At 42.9% G+C, this 22,843-nt stretch overlaps 2 protein-coding genes across 2 annotated transcripts; one reads left to right on the top strand and one right to left on the bottom strand.

The window, feature by feature from the left end:
- The first annotated feature begins 47 nt into the window (after positions 1-47).
- LOC120974315 (uncharacterized) lies at positions 48-2,974 on the top strand. Its single transcript, XM_040400797.1, has 5 exons — positions 48-542; positions 756-911; positions 1,027-1,085; positions 1,543-1,663; positions 2,879-2,974. Exons 1-5 carry the CDS (start codon positions 48-50, stop codon positions 2,972-2,974), a joined length of 927 nt encoding a protein of 308 aa, XP_040256731.1.
- Positions 2,975-6,717: 3,743 nt separating this feature from the next.
- On the bottom strand, positions 6,718-10,723 carry LOC109768345 (receptor kinase-like protein Xa21). The gene is made up of 2 exons (XM_020327076.4): positions 7,532-10,723; positions 6,718-7,335 (listed from the first exon to the last, which is right to left on the bottom strand). The coding sequence occupies exons 1-2, from the start codon at positions 10,200-10,202 to the stop codon at positions 6,965-6,967; spliced, it is 3,042 nt and encodes a 1,013-aa protein (XP_020182665.1). The 5' UTR covers positions 10,203-10,723; the 3' UTR covers positions 6,718-6,964.
- Between the last annotated feature and the right edge of the window lie 12,120 nt (positions 10,724-22,843).

The following is a 22,843-nucleotide window of genomic DNA, read 5'->3' as shown; positions in this document are numbered from 1 at the left end:
ATCACATGCATCACATCGATAGATGGATTAACTTTTCCACCGAGTCAATGGCCAAGCACATTGGTCTTGATCTCATTGGATTGAGTGTGTATGAAGATGACAAGTACGTTGTCCCACTGTGCAAACTCAGTGGCCCGAATGGCTCTTGTGTCAAGTCTCTTCATATGGCCAATGTCTGGTTAAAGCTGCCTCCTAGTTTCTCTGGTATCACAAACTTGAAGAAACTCAGCTTACATATGGTGTCCATTGATGCAGACGATCTCCAATGTTTGTTGCTAAGTTGTGCTCTTCTCAAGAGTTTAAGACTGGAGGACTGCCCCTTGTCAAGTTTTAGTATATGTCAGGAGCTCTGCCTGTTGCAGCACCTGAGTGTGCGCGAGTGTCCGGTGGGAACGATACAGTTGCGTGCTCCGAACCTTACCACATTTCAGTTCGATGACTGCCCGACGCAAATTGTCCTCATTGAATCTTCGAAGTTGTTAGAAGCAACCTTTGTGTTCAAGAACATTAGATACAACTGGTGTGAGGATGCTTTAGATTACGTCCTGGCCTAGCTTCCAGCTGCGCTTCCTTATGTGCATAAACTCTTTGTACATGTGCTTGTTGAAGACGAGGTTTGTTATGTGACTTCTTTGAAAATAATAATCCCGTCACCATATATATATTTGGGGTGCATTTGTAGCTATTGACTTGCCACCTCAGTGGATCTCATACTGATTTCATTGCGGTTGTGCATTTTTTCTGTTCTGTTCCAGGAGCAAAAGTTCAGTAAAACCCACACCGCCTTCCTCCATCTGAGGTATCTGAACCTTAACATTGATATCATAGACACTCCAGAGGATACTGGCTGGGTCACAAGGTTTGTCAACCTCTTGGAATTAGCTCCTCTCTTAGAAGAATTGGAACTACATGTAAGTGATTCAATTGTTGATCATCATCGTAATTTTATCTATTTTGATGTTTGATCTGCTTGGTCAAAAGAAAATTTATGTTGAAATTAATTGATGGTTGGATATATGTGTGCAGATATCATCTTATAAATCTGATGAAGTTCCTGCCAGGGCCGTCATCTCAAAAGTGTACACGTAACTGGATTTTGTGATCTGGTGGGGATTGTTGAGTTGGTGCTCTACATCCTTCGAAATTGTACTGTACTCGAGCGTATGGTGGTAGATCCAGTGATATGGATGTACTGTGGATATCCATATACTGGCCAATTCTATTCGGTCAGCAAGGCCAATAGTAGCCAGGAGTTCGCTCGACCTAGTTTTACCAAGGAGGAATTGCGGCCGGCCAGGGAGTTTGCGAGGAAACACCTTGACAAAGTCGAGTTCCGTCACATCCTCATGATTTTATAGAAGAACTAGAATTGCATGTAATGGACAGTCTTAATTATGGTATTCTTCTGCTTGTTCTCTCCCTTCGAATAAAAACGCATATGAAATTAACAGATATACACGTGCAGATGTATCATGATAGATTTTGCTCTGATAATCCGAGGACAGTGATGTCGGTTCAACGGCCTCTGCATTATCACCTTAGGAGTGTCTACATGTCTGAGCTGGTGCTCTACATCCTTAGGAATGATATCCTACTTCCACGTATGGTAGTAGATCCCATGGCAGGGATGAAGGATGATTCGTTTACGAAACGTTTCTATTCGGTAAGTAGGGTGGTATTAGTGAAGAGATTGTTTTTGCAACCAAGGGGACTTGGGAATACGCTAGTGAGAAGATGTTGTTTGTGAAAACAGACCTTGACAGAGAGCAGTTTTTTGGCACCCTCGCCATTTTATAAAGAACAATGCTGTCATATCTACATGTCCGAATTTTTCAAAAATTGTTCAATAATTTCAAAAATTGTTTTTTATTAAATTTCAAATACCTTTTTCTTGAAAAAGGTTTCCGTTGTAAAAATTGTTTGCAAATTTGAAAAGATGTTCTTGTCTTCAAATATTTTTTGGGAGCTTGAAAAAATGTAGCCCATTTCCCAAAATTGTTCAGAAATTTAAATAAAATTCAAGCTTCCAAAAAATGTTCCACATTTTTAAAATGTACCAAATCTCAAAAAATCCTCTCATTTTTCCATTGTGGTTCAAAATTCGAAAAATGTTCACAATTTTCAAATATTGTTTAGGAATTTTAAAAAAATGTTTTTTAAACAACTTACATAATTTCTGTTCTTTAAATTTCACAACTTTTCTTTCAAGATTTCGAAAAAATGTTTCTGTTGTAAAAATTGTTAGCAAATTTATATAAATGTTCGCCTCTTCAATTTTGTTGGGGGAGCTTGAAAAAATGTTGCCCTTTTCCAAAAAATGTTCAGAAATTTCAATAAAAACTCAAGTTTCCAAAAAATGTTCCGAATTTTAAAAATGTACAAAATCTCAAAAAGCTTCGTTTTGTTTTTCAATTGTTGTACATAAATTCGAAAAAGCTTCACAATTTTAAATACAGTTCAGGAATTTTAAAAATTATTCATTAATTTTTGTTTAAAGTGTTCACAATATTGTTGTTCAAAATTTCGAAAAAATATTTCTCTTTCAAAAATTGTTTGCAATTTTTTAAAAATGTTCGTGTCTCCATTTTATATTGGGAGTTTGACAAAATGTTCCACTTTTTCAGCAATTTCAAAACATATTAGTGTTTTCAAACTTATTTAGGAGATGGAAAAATGGTATGCCAATTAAAAAAATGTTCGTATTGGATTTTTAAAAAATGTTCCTGTTTCTAAAAAATTGTTCGCGTTGGAATTTTGGAGTTTTTCTTCTTTTAATTTGGTAACAAATTTTAAAGGTGATCCGGTTTCATAAAACATTCATGTTTTTAAAAAAAAAATGCGTTGGAAATTTCAAAAATATTTTGTTCTCTGGTGGAAGGTGTTCGAGAAGTGCAGCGCTGGACGCAGTGGCATCTGCACGCACGGCATCTACGGCGCCAGCGACTTCGCGATTCGAATCAGGGAAGCACGCTAGTTAGAGTATAGCCAACCGTTGCCTATCGTTTGTGGAGTATATGTGTATTCGAAGGACCACGACTGACAGAACGACCTGACACAAGAAAGGTACGCAGTACGCACTCCAGACGCGAGGACGAATACGACCGTACGGACCGACCAGAACGTGAGACCAGAGAAAGCGCGTGCTCTTGCGCTCGCGTAGGAGCTCCCGTGGCAGCGCCCCCGCCAGGTAAACAAGAAGCCGCCGCCGGCCTGATCTCCCAGCCCCGGACATCCCCGCGCCGTCCAAGGTCGATTAGATCCGTTGTCCGCGTTGCGCGCTCTCTCCGCCCCCCTGCAGTTGGCCGCCTCGATGTCGTTTGGGGGCGGATGAAGCCCGCGCATGGCCCCCTCCGGCAGCGGCCATGCCAGCTCCGCCGCCCCCACCTCCGTCCTTGCCAGTGGCCGCGCGGTCAAAAAGCACATCAATAGCCTGTCAGGACAGCAGCTTCCACACGCAACCATGAGAGGCACTGTATTTACAAGTATGGACCGGTGTATGTCTCCTTTTTGCATGTCAACATAGTTTAATCTGTGAATCACCTCGCCTGGACGTGCGCTGGATAGCTGCGTTCAGCTGCCGCTGCGTTCAGGACGTCCGCTCTCCGGAGTCTCAAGGTGTTCTTAACGTTTTAGCGCTGCTTTGTGGTATTAACGTTGCCTAGCTGAACTGGCAGTCCCACGAACGACTGTACTATGAGATCTATGGGAGCAATCAATGAAGGAGCAGTCGTTCGGGAGTCTCCCCAAGGGTCATCTGGGGTAGGCTGAGAGTGCGCTCCGTCATCACGTGTCGTGCTCGGGGTGCTCTCTCCGATTTTTGTTTTTTCTTTATTTTTCCGCACATGTTTTCGACTTTTAAATGGTTTTTTTCGGTGTTTTTCCGGTCTTTCTTAGCTTTTGGACACAACTTTTTTTCGAATTTTTTTTTTGCGAAAGAACGCGTTTTTTTGCTTCCTTGCGAGGCACGGCCGTGCCTCTCGCAATTGGAAAAAAAACATGTTTTATTTTTTTACCTTCCGCGAGGGGCACAGTCGTTCCTCTCGGAAACAAAAAATAACATATTTTTCCTTCCATGAGAGGCACAGGTTTGCTTCTGTGCAAGGCACGGGTGCGCCTCTTTCAAAAAGGAAAAAAACGTGCTCTCAGTTCGATTCTTTTATCCGGGTTTTTTCATGAAAAAAAAGCTCGTCAAAATCTATCAACATGAGATCTAGTTTTGAAAATCTCGACGCAAGGAATCAAATGGTGAAAATGGTTCGAAATTTGGTAGCATTGTTTAAAAGATAAAACATTTTAAATAAACGGATGTACAAGGGAAAAATTCGAGGTTATGACAAGTGGCGCAGTGCATTTGCACCATTTGTCGCAACCTAGGGAGGTTAGAATGACTTTTGTAAAGAATGCTCCTCAATTAGTGATTTTGAAGATCTAGTTTTTTTCAATCGTAGAACCTAGATGTTTCAGGCAAATACAGGAGGAGCACATTGAGCGAGGGACATGACAGAGGAAAGAACTTATCTGAACCCGCCGTCGTGCTCTCGTGTGTTCATTGAATGTCCCATGCACAAACAACACAAAAGAAGGATTGAGAGGGAAAAAGATGGCATGGTCGCTACCTTCTAGGCACCGATGGATGGAGCGGCTTGCCGAGGAGATAGTGGTGGAGGAGGGCTGACTGGCAGCAGGGTGCACGGCGACGGCGGTGAAGAGACCAGTGTGGATCTCGAACCGGCAGGGGCTCCGCGCCGCCGGTACATGTGTAGCGTTGTTCGCCAGCGGCCACGCCTCGTGCGTCCATGTCCCCAGTGGCGGCCGACAACATGACGCGCCACTGCAGGTCCATCATGGATGTGAACGTCGGGTGGCCGACAATGGCGGGCCTCCACCGGCAAGCCGGACGCCGCGGAGCATGCCGAGGACATCGTCCCGCAGCTGCGGCTGCAACACGTCCCTGTGAAGCCGCATGGAGGACAGCCGTTCGGCATCGATCCTGGGCCGTGGTCGTGGAGGAGGCAACGTTCACGACGACCATGCCTAGCCGGCGCGTCATCAGCGGGCCGTATCGTTCGGCGAGGCGCCCTATGGATCTGTGCGGCAGCTTGCCTATGACGTCAAGGAGCTTGCCGATGACCGGGAGCGACCATACCCTAGGACCCCAGGTGGAAAGTGGCATCGCGATCGGAAACAGATCTGCGCAATGTTTGGACTGAAGGGCTGCATGCATAGCTCCGTTAATGTCTCAAGCTTTAATTGATTTTCTTGCATGCAGGGTCATCAGTTAATCACCGTCAAGGAAAAAAGGAAACCGCTCGAAATTTGCTCGGGATGTAGCGATCGTTGGGTGTTGGGTTGTCTGGCATGACGTGCGAGGGTGGGTTTGCCGGCAGAACATTTCATCTCAACCGTTGAATTCACCGATGTAATGTGGGCACTTGGATGTGATTTAGCCTGCTATATCGGACGTTCGTCGTTTCTCTGTGTGTACTTCGTGGTGTGTCTATAGGAAAACTCATGTTTGCTTTTTTAATATAAATAAATCGCGTGCATATAAGAAAATGGAGAGGAGAATTAATACTTAGTAGTAGATCGCTGGGGGGAAATGGAGAGGATGTGAAATGTGCGGCCAAGATCAGTCTCTTCGCTTCTTCCTTCCTTCCCAGCAGTCCGTCCCCTGACAGGCGACAGCCGCCAGCAGAGATGCTGCGGCGGTGAGCGAGCTCCGGCGGCCCATTCGACCGCTGGCGCGAGGGTGTGAGCTCCGAAGATCTCGTCCCCGCGGCTCTCCCTTCGCGCTTCCCTCTCCGGCGAGCCCGCTCGGCGCGGCTTTCCCACTCCCTTCAGCGCGGCGTCTCCATCCAAACATAGGTGCATACAGTGATCTCGTCTCGTACTTCATTCTGAATCCATGTCAAGAATCGGTTGCCTCCTTGCCTTGATTCCGTGGTTGGTGATTGATGTACTCTGATCTGATCTGAATTTGTGAAGTAGAGTGCGTTATACGTAAGTATTAATCGGTTTGATTCATTGGCGCTTGCAGCCGTGGAGTCTGTAGGCGTGACCATTTACATCATGAGATCATTACACCAGTTCAGTTAATTACCCAAATGATTTCTCAAAAAGAAAGTTGACTACCCAAACACTATCCACCATGGACAAAGATTACACGGTGTTCCAATGATTTTTCTTGTGCTGAACTATATTATTACCAGAGGAAGTATTTTAATTTTACAAAGTTCCCAAACATCAGTGCTCTGCATTCTCAGATGCACTTTATCTGCAATCGTTCAGATACAGGTTGTGGAAAGAGAAACACAAAAAGTCAACGGAAATCAGAAATGAGTTATCTCACAAGAAGAATAAATGGTTAGCCAGCGCTCGAAACTACAATGATCACTTGATTAAGTCAATCCTTATTTCCATCTGATCATAGTAGTAGTAGCAATCTAGCAGACAACTGTTTCAACCATGGACATTCAGTCTTTAATGGGACGAAGCAGGATGCTTCAGAGTTCAGACCTTAATTAGCATCGGTTGGACTCCCGCAGGAAATAAAGTTGATCTCAGTCTGTCAAAAGGTAAAACATGTTTAGCTCAGCTCTTGACGAAGTATCTTAATTACATTTCCCATCGCTGACAAGGAGTTAGTTTTTCGAGAATGATCACTGACAAGTAGTAAATCAGGGACTAAACTTCTACTACACTACAACACCAGCAAGTCATCATGAACCCGAGGCTTATGAACTGGTCACTGTTATGATTCTAATTACACATAACAGACGTCGTATTCCACTATCCTGTGCTCTGACACATACTCCAGAAGGCTACTACTTCAACACAAGTTGTTGGGAATATCACCGTAGCAATCAGCTCCTACAGAAAAGGAGCTTAATGATATCCATGAACATATCATCCACACAAAATATTTCTAATTATTACATTATAACAGACTTAATTTTCATAGTCTTCATTGTGTTGACAAAGATTCTTTGACGGCCTTCAGTTCCTTGATGATACCCCGTGTTGGCATTCTAGACGATGGTGATTCCTGAGAGCAAGATATTCCAAGTCTAAGTACTGAAACGAGGCAATCAACATTTTTCTTATTTGAATGATAATCAATGGTCTGATGGTCACTTTTGAGGTCCAAAGGCAGCCTTGAGTCAACAACGCCCATCACATTGTTATTATGTAGGGCCAGCTCGACATACTCACATAGACCCAATCCTTGTCCAAATCTGCTATCAGTGGGCCTCTTAGCAGTTATAGTTTCCAAGACAAGAATTCCGAAGCTGTAAATATCTCCGTGTGTTGACACCATATTTCCAGCACCATACTCTGGATTGATGATTTGGAAAAAATATTAGACCCTTGAGGATGCAAATAATTGTAAATCCGCATTGCAACATTATACTGATGTTTTTAGAAATACACCACAACTTTTGATTGCAAAATCCTTTTTTCAGTAAAGAAAGAGCGAGCGATGGAGAATCCAAGCAAAATAAAAAGTGGGAAGCAAACATGTTAGGCTAACCTGGAGCAGCATAACCAATTGTTCCTCTAAGACCCATTGAGCTCGTTGAGTGCTGGCGGAACGAACTTTCATCAACAAGAATCCTAGCAAGTCCAAAGTCTCCAACGTGGGCTACCATATCAGCATCCAAGAGCACGTTACTTGGCTTAAGATCACAATGTACAACAGGTGCAGGGCCTTGGCAATGAAGATAATCCAATGCATAAGCCACATCGAGTAATATGGTCACTCTTTGAAGTAGATCTAGGTACATACGCTCTGTTTGCTCATTTGTATAAGGATGTAGCCAAACATCTAAACTACCATTTGGCATGAAGTCAAACACAATAGCTTTGAAGTCATTCCCCTTGTTATCGTTGCTTGAGCAAGCCGTAATTATCTTCACAAGATTTCGGTGCCTCACATTTCTTAGTGCTTCACATTCAGCAATGAAACTCTTAAGTGCCCCAGGAGTGTGAACTTTCAACACCTTCACTGCAACAAGGTTTGTACTTTCTTCAGCTTGGTCACCTATGACTCCTTTGTACACTGACCCAAATGATCCAGAACCTATTAAATTTGTTGACGAGAAACCATCCGTTGCTTTTGCCAACTGCAAATAAGAGATCATTGGGAGGCCTTGTCTGGATGTTGTGGAAGGTATCTTTTGTTTGCTTTTCTTGTGCACTATGCAGAGCTTGCATAGCAATGCAAGTAGGACAATTGTTGTAACGAGAGAAAGGGAAATAGGAATTATAAGAAATCTCTGCCTTTTCTTTGGTGTGTCCAATGAACAAGGAGGCAAATGTAGAGTAGGTATGCCTCCGCAGAGTTTGCCATTGTTTTCAATTGAGATCGCCGAAGAATTTGCAAAAACACCAAAGGTTGGCACTTGGCCGGCAAAGCTATTGAATGAAAGATTTAGTTGATAGAGCGTGCTAAGGTTGCCTAAGAAGCTAGGTATCAGACCTGAAAGATTGTTGTTCGAGAAGTCGAGATTTTGAAGACCTTTCAGTTGACTAAGGAGTGACGGGATAGTACCATTTAGAAAATTGTTTTGGATATAGATATTCTGAAGAAGCTGGCACTCACCCAAGCCAACAGGAATTTCACCTGATAACATGTTGGACTCAGCATGGAATTCTACAAGATTTTTTAGATGCCCTATTTCTTGTGGTATTGATCCCTCAAAGTTGTTGTACGACAGATCCAAAATTAGGGAAAGTGTGGAGATGTTGAATACCGCAATAGGAATTTGGCCTGAAAATTTGTTGCTGGCAAGGTTCAGTGTCAACAACTTGGTCAGGTTTCCTACCGTGCTTGGTATATTGCCACTAAAAGCATTTGCTTGGAGTTCTAAACTGATCAAGTCTGTAAGATTTCCAAACGTCAATGGGATTGACCCACTAATTTTGTTGTTTTCTACAGAGAAAAGCTGAAGTTTATTGAGCCTCCCAAAGGTGGAGGGAAGAGTCCCTCTGAAAGAGTTACTATCTAGCACAAGATATTCTAAGTTTGCGAGATTGCCAATATCTTTTGGTATGTTTCCTGAAATTGTGTTGGATTGAAGGTCTAAACGTTTTAGCCAAGTGGAAAGGTTAGAAACTGAAGAAGGAAGGACACCCCCAAACTTGGAGGAACCTAATTCCAAATTTTGTAACTGGGAGCAATTTGTTAACGCAGTTATGAATTCCCAGTCGTTGGGTTCTTTGGCTTCAAGCGAAGTGCTTGAGAGCTCAAGGGACAAGAGATAACCTAACCTTCCAAGGTCGGCAGGTACAGTGCCGCTGAAGAAGTTAGGGCCAAACTGGAGCCGTTTCACGTTAGTGACATTCGCTACTGAGGCTGGTAGACGTCCATGAAAGAGATTATTGTCCATCAGTATAAACTCGAGACAGGAAAGTGAGCTGAATGCCTCTGAAGGCAATGTGCCACCTAGCATATTGTGCTCGACACTTAGACCCATCAGAGAGGAAATGTTCCAAATAGACACCGGAATCGGTCCACTTAGATTATTGTAGCCTAAGCTGAGCCATGATAAGCTGGACATCATTCCCAGAGATGGAGGGATAGGTCCCGATAGGTTGTTACCCATGAGATCAAGATGCATAAGGGAGAGGTTGCCTAGAGATGACGGTATCTCACCAAATAATCTATTATTGGATAAAAACAAGAATTCGAGCCACGGCAAGTCTGCCAGAGAATGAGGGATCCCTCCGGAGAATCCATTCTCTTGTAGGTTCAAGATGTACAGATTCTTCAAGGCACCAATCTCAGTTGGGATCTCGCCTTGGAGAAAATTCGTGCTAAAGTTGAGCAATTGAAGTCTGCCGAGACGGCCAAGTTCTGGAGGTACCTGCCCGATGAGCTGGTTGTCGCGGAGGTCAAGCTCTCTGAGAAAGGACAAGTTTCCCAAGAATGGTGAGATGTGCCCCGATAGATTGAAGGAGCCCATCCGCAACGAGATGACCCTATCAGGGTGACGACGGCCGCATGCAACCCCTGGCCAGCTGCAGTAGTGGCTTGACGTGTTCCATGAATCCAGCAAGCGGGAGGATAGAATGGACTTGAAAGAGAGGAGTGCGAGCTCGTCAGCCGTGGCATTGCTGCTCCTTGGAGAGGGAGGGAGCCGAGCATGGGAGCATATGCACGACAAGGAGAAGAAGCAGAAAAATGCTAATACCCTGGCCATGAGAACAAATTGGGGCGCTACTTAGATGTGGCATGCATGACCCTCTAGCCAGGATACAAGGGATGTTATAAATAGAGAAAAAAGCTGAAGGTGAAGAGGCTACACTACACTTGACTTCTTATGGGAGTTGACCTGATCGAGTAAGTTTCATGATCTTAATTTTGTGGACTTCGATTATAACATTAGCTAGATACTAAAAAGGTAGTTTTTTTAGCACTGTAGACCTACTTGAAAGTTACAAAAGAAAAATTTACTTGCATGTTGATGTAACACATGTGCACAAAACATGAAAGATACCAAAATCTGATGGAAAAACACACCCATGCACAAGTCATCCGTAGAGGTCTGTAAATTTTGAAGTAGAAATACATAATTACTTTTGCATGGCATCATGACGACTGTAACTCTATTTATTGCGTGGGATAAAAAATCGATAATCTCATAGGAAATCTTCATTTAACGGTATGATTAGGATGCAAATTTTCTCAATGAGCATATGTTTTGCTTGTTGTGATGATAAGTAGGAGCAACCTGGCATAGTTTGAATTAGCTAGCTTGTGGTACTGATTATAGTTTTTTTCTTTCAAAAAGGAGGTTAAACCCCTCGGCCTCTGCATCAGATGATGCACACAACCATCTTCGTTAAAGTTATGTAGCAATGAGTTATTATACTTTTGTTTTTTGGGGGCGAACAAGTTATTATACAAAGTGACTAAACCCACAAGGGCACTATTGGCAGCTAATATGATTATTATATGACTCAATAGTAGACCACCATCCAAACCGGTAGAACATATATAGCTCATGCAGCCATCTCCAATTTGTTGCTCGACCAACCAGTTCCCGAAAATATTCATTATGCTATAGCTGGTGGAGGTCATCAATCAAAGGCTACATGGATATTTTCGGGAACCTATGATGTATTGCCTTCTCTCGATCAAAATACATGTTTTTTTTACATCCCTCACATCAGCGCTTTGGCAAATTGTCCTTGGTTTATTAGCCCAATCGGACAAGATGTACTAGTTTGAACCAAAGTTCTTAAATTGCGGGCCTATCTATAACCCCGCAATAGCCGTTTGAGCAGGGTGCCGTTAAATAATAGGCTATAGAATTCATGTATAATTGCTTGAAAAAGTTTTTAAATAGCATACTATAGCCCTGCTATAGCTTTTATTTTTTTGACAGCAGAGCCCCGCTATAGTTTATTGAAAGGACCGTCGCTATTTAACATAACCAGCTACTTAAAACAATGGTTTGGACGCACATAAGATGCTTCTTCGTGACATTGACTGGAGTAGACGAGACGCGAGAGCGTGTGGGCTGGAGTACTCCTTTTCTCCTCGCCGTGGTCGGCAGCCCCGCCACCAGTTGGCCATGTGGTTCACCACCACAGCACCACTCGAGTCTAAATCGCAAGTCTTCTGTCCCGAGTCATCGTTGCCTTCTTCTCCAGGCTGGGAAGAGGATGCTCGGGTCTTGGGAGCGTGTGGGCGGGAGTAATCCTTTTTTCCACGCGGTGTTGGGCACCCTGGTCAGTAGCTTTGATGTTGAGCTGGACAGACGAGACTTGGGTCTTGGGTCTTGGGATCGTGTGGGCTGGAGTAATCCTTTTTTCCACGCCGTGTTGAGCACTCCGGTTAGCAGCTTGATTGGTAAGTTCGTCCTTGGGGCGCGCGTACTGTTTGTCTACACTTTCCTGGTCTCAATCAGTCTACGTGTTCTTTTTCAGAATCACATCCTTGCAAAGTTTACTTCTGATTGTCCCTACTAATGACGCGTGATGCAATGCATGTCCCTCACTTTGTCCATATTAAAAAGTTTTTGTGGGACTTACAATTGGATCAAGGATGGGAGGATGTTCCACATGTGCTTTTTTGTGGGATCTAAATTCAAAACAAAATATCCTTTGAACTGTGTAGATTGGGTTATCACAAACGGTTTAAAATACCTATTGCACAAGGTTTAAAATGCCATGATCTCAAAAGATGACAATCTATAGTTTAGCTCCCTGGAAAATGGTTCACTTAAGGTCATGTCTATGCCCACTTTATTTATACAAGTGTGACAGCAAAACCATTACCACAAGGCAGCCATATATGTTCTGTGCTAGCAGGATTATGACTTGAGTGTGTTTTTTTAGAGAAAAGGCATACGACACCCGACTTTGCAAGGATGTGATTCTGAAAAAGAACACGCAACCAAACAAACGACAGAGAAGCACCCAAAGTACCGAAAAACCAACAGGAAAGGCACGCAGGCCTGGATAGTTCATGGCACGCAGGCCAACACAAACAAACCAAAAGAAGGCGTGCATGCTAACAACCTACATCAACCTACGTGTCTCACAACGGCAATTGTGTCTGGGCGTCACTGTCTTACTTAGACAAAGAAGAAGCAGAAGCCCGAACTCTGAAAATGAGCACCTCCATTGCGTCCCCATTGATATCCTTAGTCAATAATTTCCACTGCTGCAAGAAGATGCACATTTTAAACAAGCAAGCAACCGGTCTGTCAGTGAAAACATGTTCGATGGTAAATTTGTTTATAGTAGTCCAAATCGCCCAATATAATGCAAAGAACCCAACCCTGAACATGCGTTTGTTTTGCCCCTGCAGCCCATTCGATAACGAACGGAGCTCGACAAAGGAATTGGGGGCCCAAGAAACACCCATCCAAGACCGATGCAGCACCAGGCTAACTTGGCCAGAACACAACCAAAAAATATATGATTCGAGTCCTCAAAGGCTGCACAAAGGGCACAAGGTTAGAACCAAGCCCATTCCGCTTGCAAATTTGATCAGTCGCAGGAAACCAACCCCTAATAGCTTGCCACACGAAAATCTTAATCTTAGGGGGGGGGGGGGGATCTTGCTACCTCTTGAGCACTGCGTTGGTTTTCCCTTGAAGAGGAAAGGGTGATGCAGCAAAGTAGTGTAAGTATTTCCCTCAGTTTTTGAGAACCAAGGTATCAATCCAGTAGGAGGCTACGCGCGAGTCCCTCGTACCTACACAAAACAAATAAATCCTCGCATCCAACGCGATAAGTGGTTGTCAATCCCTTCACGGTCACTTACGAGAGTGAGATCTGATAGATATGATAGGATAATATTTTTGGTATTTTTATGATAAGATGCAAAGTAAAATAAAAGCAAAGTAAAAAGCTAAGGAAATAAATAAGTGTTGGAAGATTATTATGATGAAGATAGACCCGGGGGCCATAGGTTTCACTAGTGGCTTCTCTCAAGAGCATAAGTATTTTACGGTGGGTGAACGAATTACTGTTGAGCAATTGACAGAACTGAGCATAGTTATGAGAATATCTAGGTATGATCATGTATATAGGCATCACGTCCGAAACAAGTAGACCGACTCCTGCCTGCATCTACTACTATTACTCCACTCATCGACCGCTATCCAGCATGCAATATGATAAAAACCCCATCTTTTTATCCTCGATGGCAACAATGCAATACGTGCCTTGCTGCCCCTACTGTCACTGGGAAAGGACACCGCAAAATTGAACCCAAAGCTAAGCACTTCTCCCATTGCAAGAAAGATCAATCTAGTAGGCCAAACCAAACTGATAATTCGAAGAGACTTGCAAAGATAACCAATCATACATAAAAGAATTCAGAGAAGATTCAAATATTGTTCATAGATAATCTTGATCATAAACTCACAATTCATCGGTCTCAACAAACACACCGCAAAAAGAAGATTACATCGAATAGATCTCCACGAGAGAGGGGGAGAACAATGTATTGAGATCCAAAAAGAGAGAAGAAGCCATCTAGCTACTAACTATGGACCCGAAGTTTTGAGGTAAACTACTCACACTTCATCGGAGAGGCTATGGTGTTGATGTAGAAGCCCTCCGTGATGGATGCCCCCTCCGGCGGAGCTCCGGAACAGGCCCCAAGATGGGATCTCGTGGGTACAGAAGGTTGCGGCGGTGGAATTAGGTTTTTGGCTCCTGTTCTGATCGTTTGGGGGTACGTAGGTATATATAGGAGGAAGGAGTACGTCGGTGGAGCAACAGGGGGCCCACGAGGGTGGAGGGCGCGCTCTGGGGGGTAGGCGCGCCCCCTACCTCGTGGCCTCCTAGAAGCTTCTCTTACGTAGGGTCCAAGTCTCCTGGATCTTGTTCGTTCCAAAAATCACGCTCCCGAAGGTTTCATTCCGTTTGGACTCCGTTTGATATTCTTTTTCTGCGAAACTCTGAAATAGGCAATAAACAGCAATTCTGGGCTGGGCCTCCGGTTAATAGGTTAGTCCCAAAAATAATATAAAAGTGAATAATAAAGTCCAATAATGTCCAAAACAGGAGATAATATAGCATGGAGCAATCAAAAATTATAGATACGTTGGAGACGTATCAGATCTCAGCTTGCCACACATGCTTGAATTTAGATGTAGTAGAGCCCGAGATCAGCCTCGAACATAAAGATTTTACTGAAAACCCAACAGAGTAGGAATATGGCCAAGTAACAAAATCATCCTCCTATGAGAGAACATGGAACATGGCAGCGAGGCGGTGCCAGTCGCCCAACTCTTCAGGAGAGAGGGATCTCCTGAAACTCTGGTCCAAGCTAGCGTGGGAGAGCTCAGGGATTGCGATCGTCAGAGAAGAACAATACAAAAATAACACCATAAAGGCAACTACCAAAGTGGAATCCCCACACCACCAGTCTAACGAGAAGCGTGTAGAACCACCATTACCCACCACAAACTTCACATGAGCCTTGAAATCATCGCACACTTTGAGTAGATCATGCGCAAATTAACTGAGAACCACCCGAGGCGGAGGCAAAAAGGGCGCTAATGCGGAAAGTATTTAGCTTTGAGAAGAGAGAACCAAAGAGGCCCAGGCCCAGAGGTAAGAATTTTCCACCACCACTTGATAATAAGACATTTGTTTATCACGGAGGTATTCAAAATGCCCAATCCCCCAAATTTTTTGGGCCTACAGATGATCTTCCATTTCACCAGCCGGTATTTGCGTCGGTTGTCCACAACATTCCAATAAAACTCCCCTCTATGTCTGTCAAAAACACCACGCATCCCCTCTGAAAGGCGATAAAACCCATAGTAAACATAGGCAGAGAGAAAATACACGCATTGATGAGACACACATTGCCAGCATTAGTATTATACTTACCACGCCATGGCATGACACGGTCAACAACCTTAGCCACAGTAGGAGCAAATTCCTTAGCACACAGCCTATACAGAGTGATGGGAAATCCATCTAAGGGGAAGGAGCCCACTTTAAACGGAGTGATGGGAACCCTCGGAGCCTCGACTCAGAAGTGCCCGTCAAAATGACCTCACTCTTTGAGAAGTTAATTTTGAGCCCCGAGAGGGCCTCGAAGCAGAGGAGGATAAATTTTAGGTTAGCAATGCAAACGTCATTGAATTCCACCATAATGATATTGTCGTCAGCATACTAAAGGTGAGTGATCCCTTCTAGGATAAGATGGGAGACTACATGAGCAATGTGGCCCACCAAGGCCGCATGGGATAAGATGCATGAGAGGGCGTATGCGACAAAGTTAAAGAGAAGTGGATAAATAGGGTCACCTTGCCATAGGCCCCTACCGTTGGCAAAGTAGTTGGCCCCCTCAGCGCCCCAAGGGGGAATTTAAGGATCACATTGTTATGCTTTTTATGACTTGTTAATATGACGCTTGTATGACTTGAGTTGTGTCTCAGTTAAATGACCTCTATGCTTGTTTAGATGATGACGATGATCTTGACAACTTTGGGCTTTATGTTTGTGCTTGTCTAGATGATGATGATGATGTTGATGTTGATTTGCTGTCATATATAATGTTGATTTGTTGTCATATGCTCCATCTGTTCCTTTATATAAGGTGTTTTTGTTTTTTGATAAAATCCTAGAATCTAAGGTGCATTTCTTCTAATTCCTCATTGTTGGGGAACGTAGTAATTTCAAAAAAATTCCTACGAACACGCAAGATCATGGTGATGCATAACAACGAGAGAGGAGAGTGTGTCCACGTACCCTCGTAGACCGAAAGCGGAAGCGTTAGAACAACGCTGTTGATGTAGTCGTACGTCTTCACGATCCGACCGATCCAAGTACCGAACGCACGGCACTTCCGAGTTCAGCACACGTTCAACTCAATGACGTCCCACGAACTCTGATCCAGCAGAGCTTCGAGGGAGAGTTCCGTCAGCACGATGGCGTGATGACGGTGATGATGATGCTACCGACGCGGGGCTTCGCCTAAGCCCCGCTGCGATATGACCGAGGTGGATTATGGTGGAGGGGGCACCGCACACGGCTAAAAGATCAATGATCAATTGTTGTGTCTATGGGGTACCCCCTGGCCACGTATATAAAGGATGGAGGGAGGAGGAGGCCGGCCCTCATAGGGCGCGCCCAAGTGTGGAGTCCTACTAGGACTCCCTAGTCCTACTTCCTAGTAGGATTCCGCCTCCCACATGGCAAAGGAAAAAGCGAAGGGAGAAGAAGAAGGAAGGAAGGGGGCGCCCCCCTCCCTAGTCCAATTCGGACCAGTCCATGGGGAGGGGTGTGGCCACCCTTTCGGGCCTTTCTCTCCTTTCCCGTATGGCCCATTAAGGCCCAATACAAATTCCCGTAACTCTTCGGTACTCCGAAAAATATCTGAATCACTCGGAACCTTTCTGATGTCCGAATATAGTCGTCCAATATATCGATCTTTACGTCTTGACCATTTCGAGACTCCTCGTCATGTCCCCGATCTCATCCGGGACTCCGAACCACCTTCAGTACATCAAAACACATAAACTCGTAATACAAATCGTCACCGAACGTTAAGCATGCGGATCCTACAGGTTCGAAAACTATGTAGACATGACCGAGACACGTCTCCGGTCAATAACCAATAGAGGAACCCGGATGCTCATATTGACTCCTACATATTCTACGAAGATCTTTATCGGTCAAACCGCATAACAACATACGTTGTTCCCTTTGTCATCGGTATGTTACTTGCTCAAGATTCGATCGTCGGTATCTCAATACCTAGTTCAATCTCGTTACCGGCAAGTCTCTTTACTCGTTCCGTAATACATCATTCCGCAACTAACTCATTAGTTACAATGCTTGCAAGGCTTATAGTGATGTGCATCACCGAGAGGGCCCAGAGATACCTCTCCGACAATCAGAGTGACAAATTCTAATCTCGATCTATGCCAACTCAACAAGTACCATCGGAGACACCTGTAGAGCACCTTTATAATCACCCAGTTATGTTGTGACGTTTGGTAGCACACAAAGTGTTCCTCCGGTATTCGGGAGTTGCATAATCTCATAGTCATACGAACATGTATAAGTCATGAAGAAAGCAATAGCAATATACTAAACGATCAAATGCTAAGCTAACGGAATGGGTCAAGTCAATCACATCATTCTCTAATGATGTGATCCCGTTAATCAAATGACAACTCATGTCTATGGCTAGGAAACTTAACTATCTTTGATTCAACGAGCTAGTCAAGTAGAGGCATACTAGTGACACTCTGTTTGTCTATGTATTCACACATGTACTAAGTTTCCGATTAATACAATTCTAGCATGAATAATAAACATTTATCATGAAATAAGGAAATAAATAATAACTTTATTATTGCCTCTAGGACATATTTCCTTCAGTCTCCCACTTGCACTAGAGTCAATAATCTAGTTTACATCGCCATGTGATTTAACACCAATAGTTCACATCACCATGTGATTAACACCCATAGTTCACATCGTCATGTGACCAACACCCAAAGGGTTTACTAGAGTCAATAATCTAGTTCACATCGCTATGTGATTAACACCCAAAGAGTACTAAGGTGTGATCATGTTTTGCTTGTGAGAAAAGTTTAGTCAACGGGTCTGCCACATTCAGATCCGTATGTATTTTGCAAATTTCTATGTCAACAATGCTCTGCACGGAGCTACTCTAGCTAATTGCTCCCACTTTCAATATGTATCCAGATTGAGACTTAGAGTCATCTGGATCAGTGTCAAAACTTGCATCAACATAACCCTTTACGATGAACCTTTTGTCACCTCCATAATCGAGAAACATATCCTTATTCCACTAAGGATAATTTTGACCGCTGTCCAATGATCTACTCCTAGGTCACTATTGTACTTCCTTGCTAAACTCAGATTAGGGTATACAATAGATCTGGTACACAACATGGCATACTTTATAGAACCTATGGCTGAGGCATAGGGAATGACTTTCATTCTCTTTGTATCTTCTGTCGTGGTCGGGTTTTGAGTCTTACTCAATTTCACACCTTGTAACACAGGCAAGAACTCTTTCTTTGACTGTTCCATTTTGAACTACTTCAAAATGTTGTCAAGGTATGTACTCATTAAAGAAACTTATCAAGCGTCTTGATCTATCTCTATAGATCTTGATGCTCAATATGTAAGCAGCTTCACCGAGGTCTTTCTTTGAAAAAACTCCTTTCAAAAACTCCTTTATACTTTTCAGAAAATTCTACATTATTTACGATCAACAATATGTCATTCATATATACTTATCAGAAATGCTGTAGTGCTTCCACTCACTTTCTTGTAAATACAGGCTTCACCGCAAGTCTGTATAAAACTATATGCTTTGATCAACTCATCAAAGCGTATATTCCAACTCTGAGATGCTTGCACCAGTCCATAGATGGATCGCTGGAGCTTGCACATTTTGTTAGCACCTTTAGGATCGACAAAACCTTCTGGTTGTATCATATACAACTCTTCTTTAAGAAATCCATTAAGGAATGCAGTTTTGACATCCATTTGCCAGATTTCATAAAATGCGGCAACTGCTAACATGATTCTGACAGACTTTTAAGCATCGATACGAGTGAGAAACTCTCATCGTAGTCAACACCTTGAAATTGTCGAAAACATTTTGCGACAATTCGAGCTTTGTAGATAGTAACACTACTATCAGCGTCCGTCTTCCTCTTGTGGATCCATTTATTCTCAAAGGCTTGCCGATCATCGGGCAAGTCAACCAAAGTCCATACTTTGTTCTCATACATGGATCCCATCTCAGATTTCATGGCCTTAAACCATTTTACGGAATCTAGGCTCATCATCGCTTCCTCATAGTCCGTAGGTTTGTCATGGTCAAGTAACATGACCTCCAGAACAGGATTACCGTACCACTCTGGTGCGGACCGTACTCTGGTTGATCTACGAGGTTCGGTAGTAACTTGATCTGAAGTTTCATGATCATCATCATTAATCTTCCTCACTAATTGGTGTAGGCATCACTAGAACTGATTTCTGTGATGAGCTATTTTCCAATTCGGGAGAAGGTACAATTACCTCATCAAGTTCCACTTTCCTCCCACTCACTTCTTTCGAGAGAAACTCCTTCTCTAGAAAGGATCCATTCTTACCAACGAATATTTTGCCTTTGGATCTGTGATTAGAAGGTGTACCCAACAATCTCCTTTGGGTATCCTATGAAGACGCATTTCTCCGATTTGGGTTCGAGCTTATCAGGTTGAAACCTTTTCACATAAGCATTGCAACTCCAAACTTTAAAAAACGACAACTTTGGTTTCTTACCAAACCACAGTTCATATAGTGTCGTCTCAACGGATTTAGATGATGCCCTATTTAACGTGAATGCATCTGTCTCTAATGCATAAACCCAAAACGATAGTGGTAAATCGGTAAGAGACATCATAGATTGCACCATATCTAATAAAGTACGGTTACGATGTTCGGACACACCATTATGCTGTGGTGTTCCAGGTGGCGTGAGTTGCGAAACTATTCCGCATTGTTTCAAATGAAGACCAAACTCGTAACTCAAATATTTTCCTCCACAATCTGATCGTAGAAACTTTATTTTCTTGTTACGATGATTTTCCACTTCACTCTGAAATTATTTGAACTTTTCAAATGTTTCAGATTTATGTTTCATCAAGTAGATATACCTATATCTGCTCAAATCATGTGTGAAGGTCAGAAAATAACGATACCTGCCGCGGGTCTCAACACTCATCGGACTGCATACATCAGTATGTATTATTTCCAACAAGTCTGTTACTCGCTCCATTGTTCCGGAGAACGGAGTCTTAGTCATCTTGCCCATGAGGCTTGGTTCGCAAGCATCAACTGATTCATAATCAAGTGACTCCAAAAGCCCATCAGCTTGGATTTTCTTCATGCGCTTTACACCAATATGAACTAAACGGCAGTGTCACAAATAAGTTGCACTTCATTATTAACTTTGCATCTTTTGGCTTCAATATTATGAATATGTGTATCACTGCAATCGAGATCCAACAAACCATTTTCATTGGGTGTATGACCATAGAAGGTTTTATTCATGTAAACAGAACAACAATTATTCTCTAACTTAAATGAATAACCGTATTGCAATAAACATGATCAAATCATATTCATGCTCAACGCAAACATCAAATAACATTTATTTAGGTTCAACACTAATCCCGAAAGTATAGGGAGTGTGCGATGATGATCATATCAACCTTGGAACTACTTCCAACACTAGTAAAGTATACATCAATAACATGTATATCAAATATACCTTTGTTCACTTTGCCATCCTTCTTATCCGCCAATTACTTGGGGTAGTTCCGCTTCCAGTGACCAGTTCCTTTGCAGTAGAAGCACTTAGTCTCAGGCTTAGGTCCAGACTTGGGCTTCTTCACTTGAGCAGCAACTTGCTTGCCGTTCTTCTTGAAGTTCCCCTTCTTCCCTTTGCCCCTTTTATTGAAACTAGTGGTCTTGTCAACCATCAACACTTGATGTTTTTCTTGATTTCTACCTTCGCCGATTTTAGCATCGCGAAGAGCTTGAGAATTGTTTTCATCATCCCTTGCATATTATAGTTCATCACGAAGTTCTATTAACTTGGTGATAGTGACTAGAGAACTTTGTCAATTACTATCTTATCTGGAAGATTAACTCCCACTTGATTCAAGCAATTGTAGTACCCAGAGAATCTGAGCACATGCTCACTAGTTGAGCCATTCTCCTCCATCTTTTAGCTATAGAATTTGTTGGAGACTTCAGATCTCTCAACTCGGGTATTTGCTTGAAATATTAACTTCAACTCCTGGAACATCTCATATGGTCTATGACGTTCAAAACATCTTTGAAGTCCCGATTCTAAGCCGTCAAGCATGGTGCACTAAACTATCAAGTAGTCATCATATTGAGCTAGCCAAACGTTCATAACGTCTGCATCTACTCCTGCAATAGGTCTATCACCTAGCGCTGCATCAAGGACATAATTCTTCTGTGCAGCAATGAGGATAAACCTCAGATCACGGACCCAGTCCGCATCATTGCTACTATCATCTTTCTACTTAGTTTTCTCTAGGAACATATATAAAACATAGGGAAGAAACAACGCGAGCTATTGATCTATAACATTATTTGCAAAATATTATCAGGACTAAGTTCATGATAAATTAAAGTTCAATTAATCATATTACTTAAGAACTCCTACTTAGATAGACATCCCTCTAATCATCTAAGTGATCACGTGGTCCAAATCAACTAAACCATGTCCGATCATCACATGAGATGAAGTAGTTTTCAATGGTGAACATCACTATGTTGATCATATCTACTATATGATTCACGCTCGACCTTTCACTCTCAAGTGTTCCGAGGCCATATCTGCATATGCTAGGCTCGGCAAGTTTAACCGAGTATTCCTGCGTGTGCAAAACTGGCTTGCACCCGTTGTAGATGAACGTTGAGCTTATCACACCCGATCATCACATGGTGTCTCGACATGACGAACTTTGGCAACGGTGCATACTCAGGGAGAACACTTTTACCTTTAGTGAGAGATCATCTTATAATGCTACCGTCAATCAAAACAGAATAAGATGCATAAATGATAAACATCACATGCAATCAATATATGTAACATGATATGGCCATCATCATCTTGTGCCTTTGATCTCCATCTCCAAAGCATCGTCATGATCTCCATCATCACCAGCATGACACCATGATCTCCATCATCTTGATCTATATCAATGTGTCGTCACATGGTCGTCTCGCCAACTATTGCTCTTGCAACTATTGCTATCGCATAGCGATAAAGTAAAGCAATTATTTGGCGCTTGCATCTTATGCAAAAAAGAGATAACCATAAGGTTTCTGCCAGTTGCCGATAACTTCAACAAAACATGATCATCTCATACAATAAATATAGCATCATGCCTTGACCATATCACATCACAACATGCCCTGCAAAAACAAGTTAGACGTCCTCTACTTTGTTGTTGCAAGTTTTACGTGGCTGCTACGGGCTGAGCAAGAACCGTTCTTACCTACGCATCAAAACCACAACGATATTTCATCAAGTTAGTGCTGTTTTAACCTTCAACAAGGACCGGGCATAGTCACACTCAGTTCAACTAAAGTTGGAGAAACTAACACCCGCCAGCCACCTGTGTGCAAAGCACGTCGGTAGAACCAGTCTCGCGTAAGCGTACGCGTAATGTCGATTCGGGCCGCTTCATTCAACAATACCGCCGAATCAAAGTATGACATGCTGGTAAGCAGTATGACTTGTATCGTCCACAACTCACTTGTGTTCTACTCGTGCATATAACATCTACGC

The sequence above is a fragment of the Aegilops tauschii genome, chromosome 2 (genome assembly GCF_002575655.3).
Source record: "Aegilops tauschii subsp. strangulata cultivar AL8/78 chromosome 2, Aet v6.0, whole genome shotgun sequence".
NCBI lineage: Eukaryota > Viridiplantae > Streptophyta > Magnoliopsida > Poales > Poaceae > Aegilops > Aegilops tauschii.
The sequence above is the reverse complement of the archived record's forward strand: the minus strand, read 5'-3'. Positions and strand labels throughout refer to the sequence as shown.

What these genes read in the sequence shown, in the direction of transcription:
- LOC109768345 (XM_020327076.4), bottom strand. Translation starts at nt 10,202, where the DNA reads ATGGCCAGGGTATTAGCATTTTTCTGCTTCTTCTCCTTGTCGTGCATA. An exon ending in AATTGGTTATGCTGCTCCAG is followed by an intron (nt 7,336 to 7,531) that starts GTTAGCCTAACA and finishes TCATCAATCCAG; the next exon opens with AGTATGGTGCTGGAAATATG.
- LOC120974315 (XM_040400797.1), top strand. Translation starts at nt 48, where the DNA reads ATGGCCAAGCACATTGGTCTTGATCTCATTGGATTGAGTGTGTATGAA. An exon ending in GTGAGGATGCTTTAGATTAC is followed by an intron (nt 543 to 755) that starts GTCCTGGCCTAG and finishes GTTCTGTTCCAG; the next exon opens with GAGCAAAAGTTCAGTAAAAC. An exon ending in GTCATCTCAAAAGTGTACAC is followed by an intron (nt 1,086 to 1,542) that starts GTAACTGGATTT and finishes TTATCACCTTAG; the next exon opens with GAGTGTCTACATGTCTGAGC.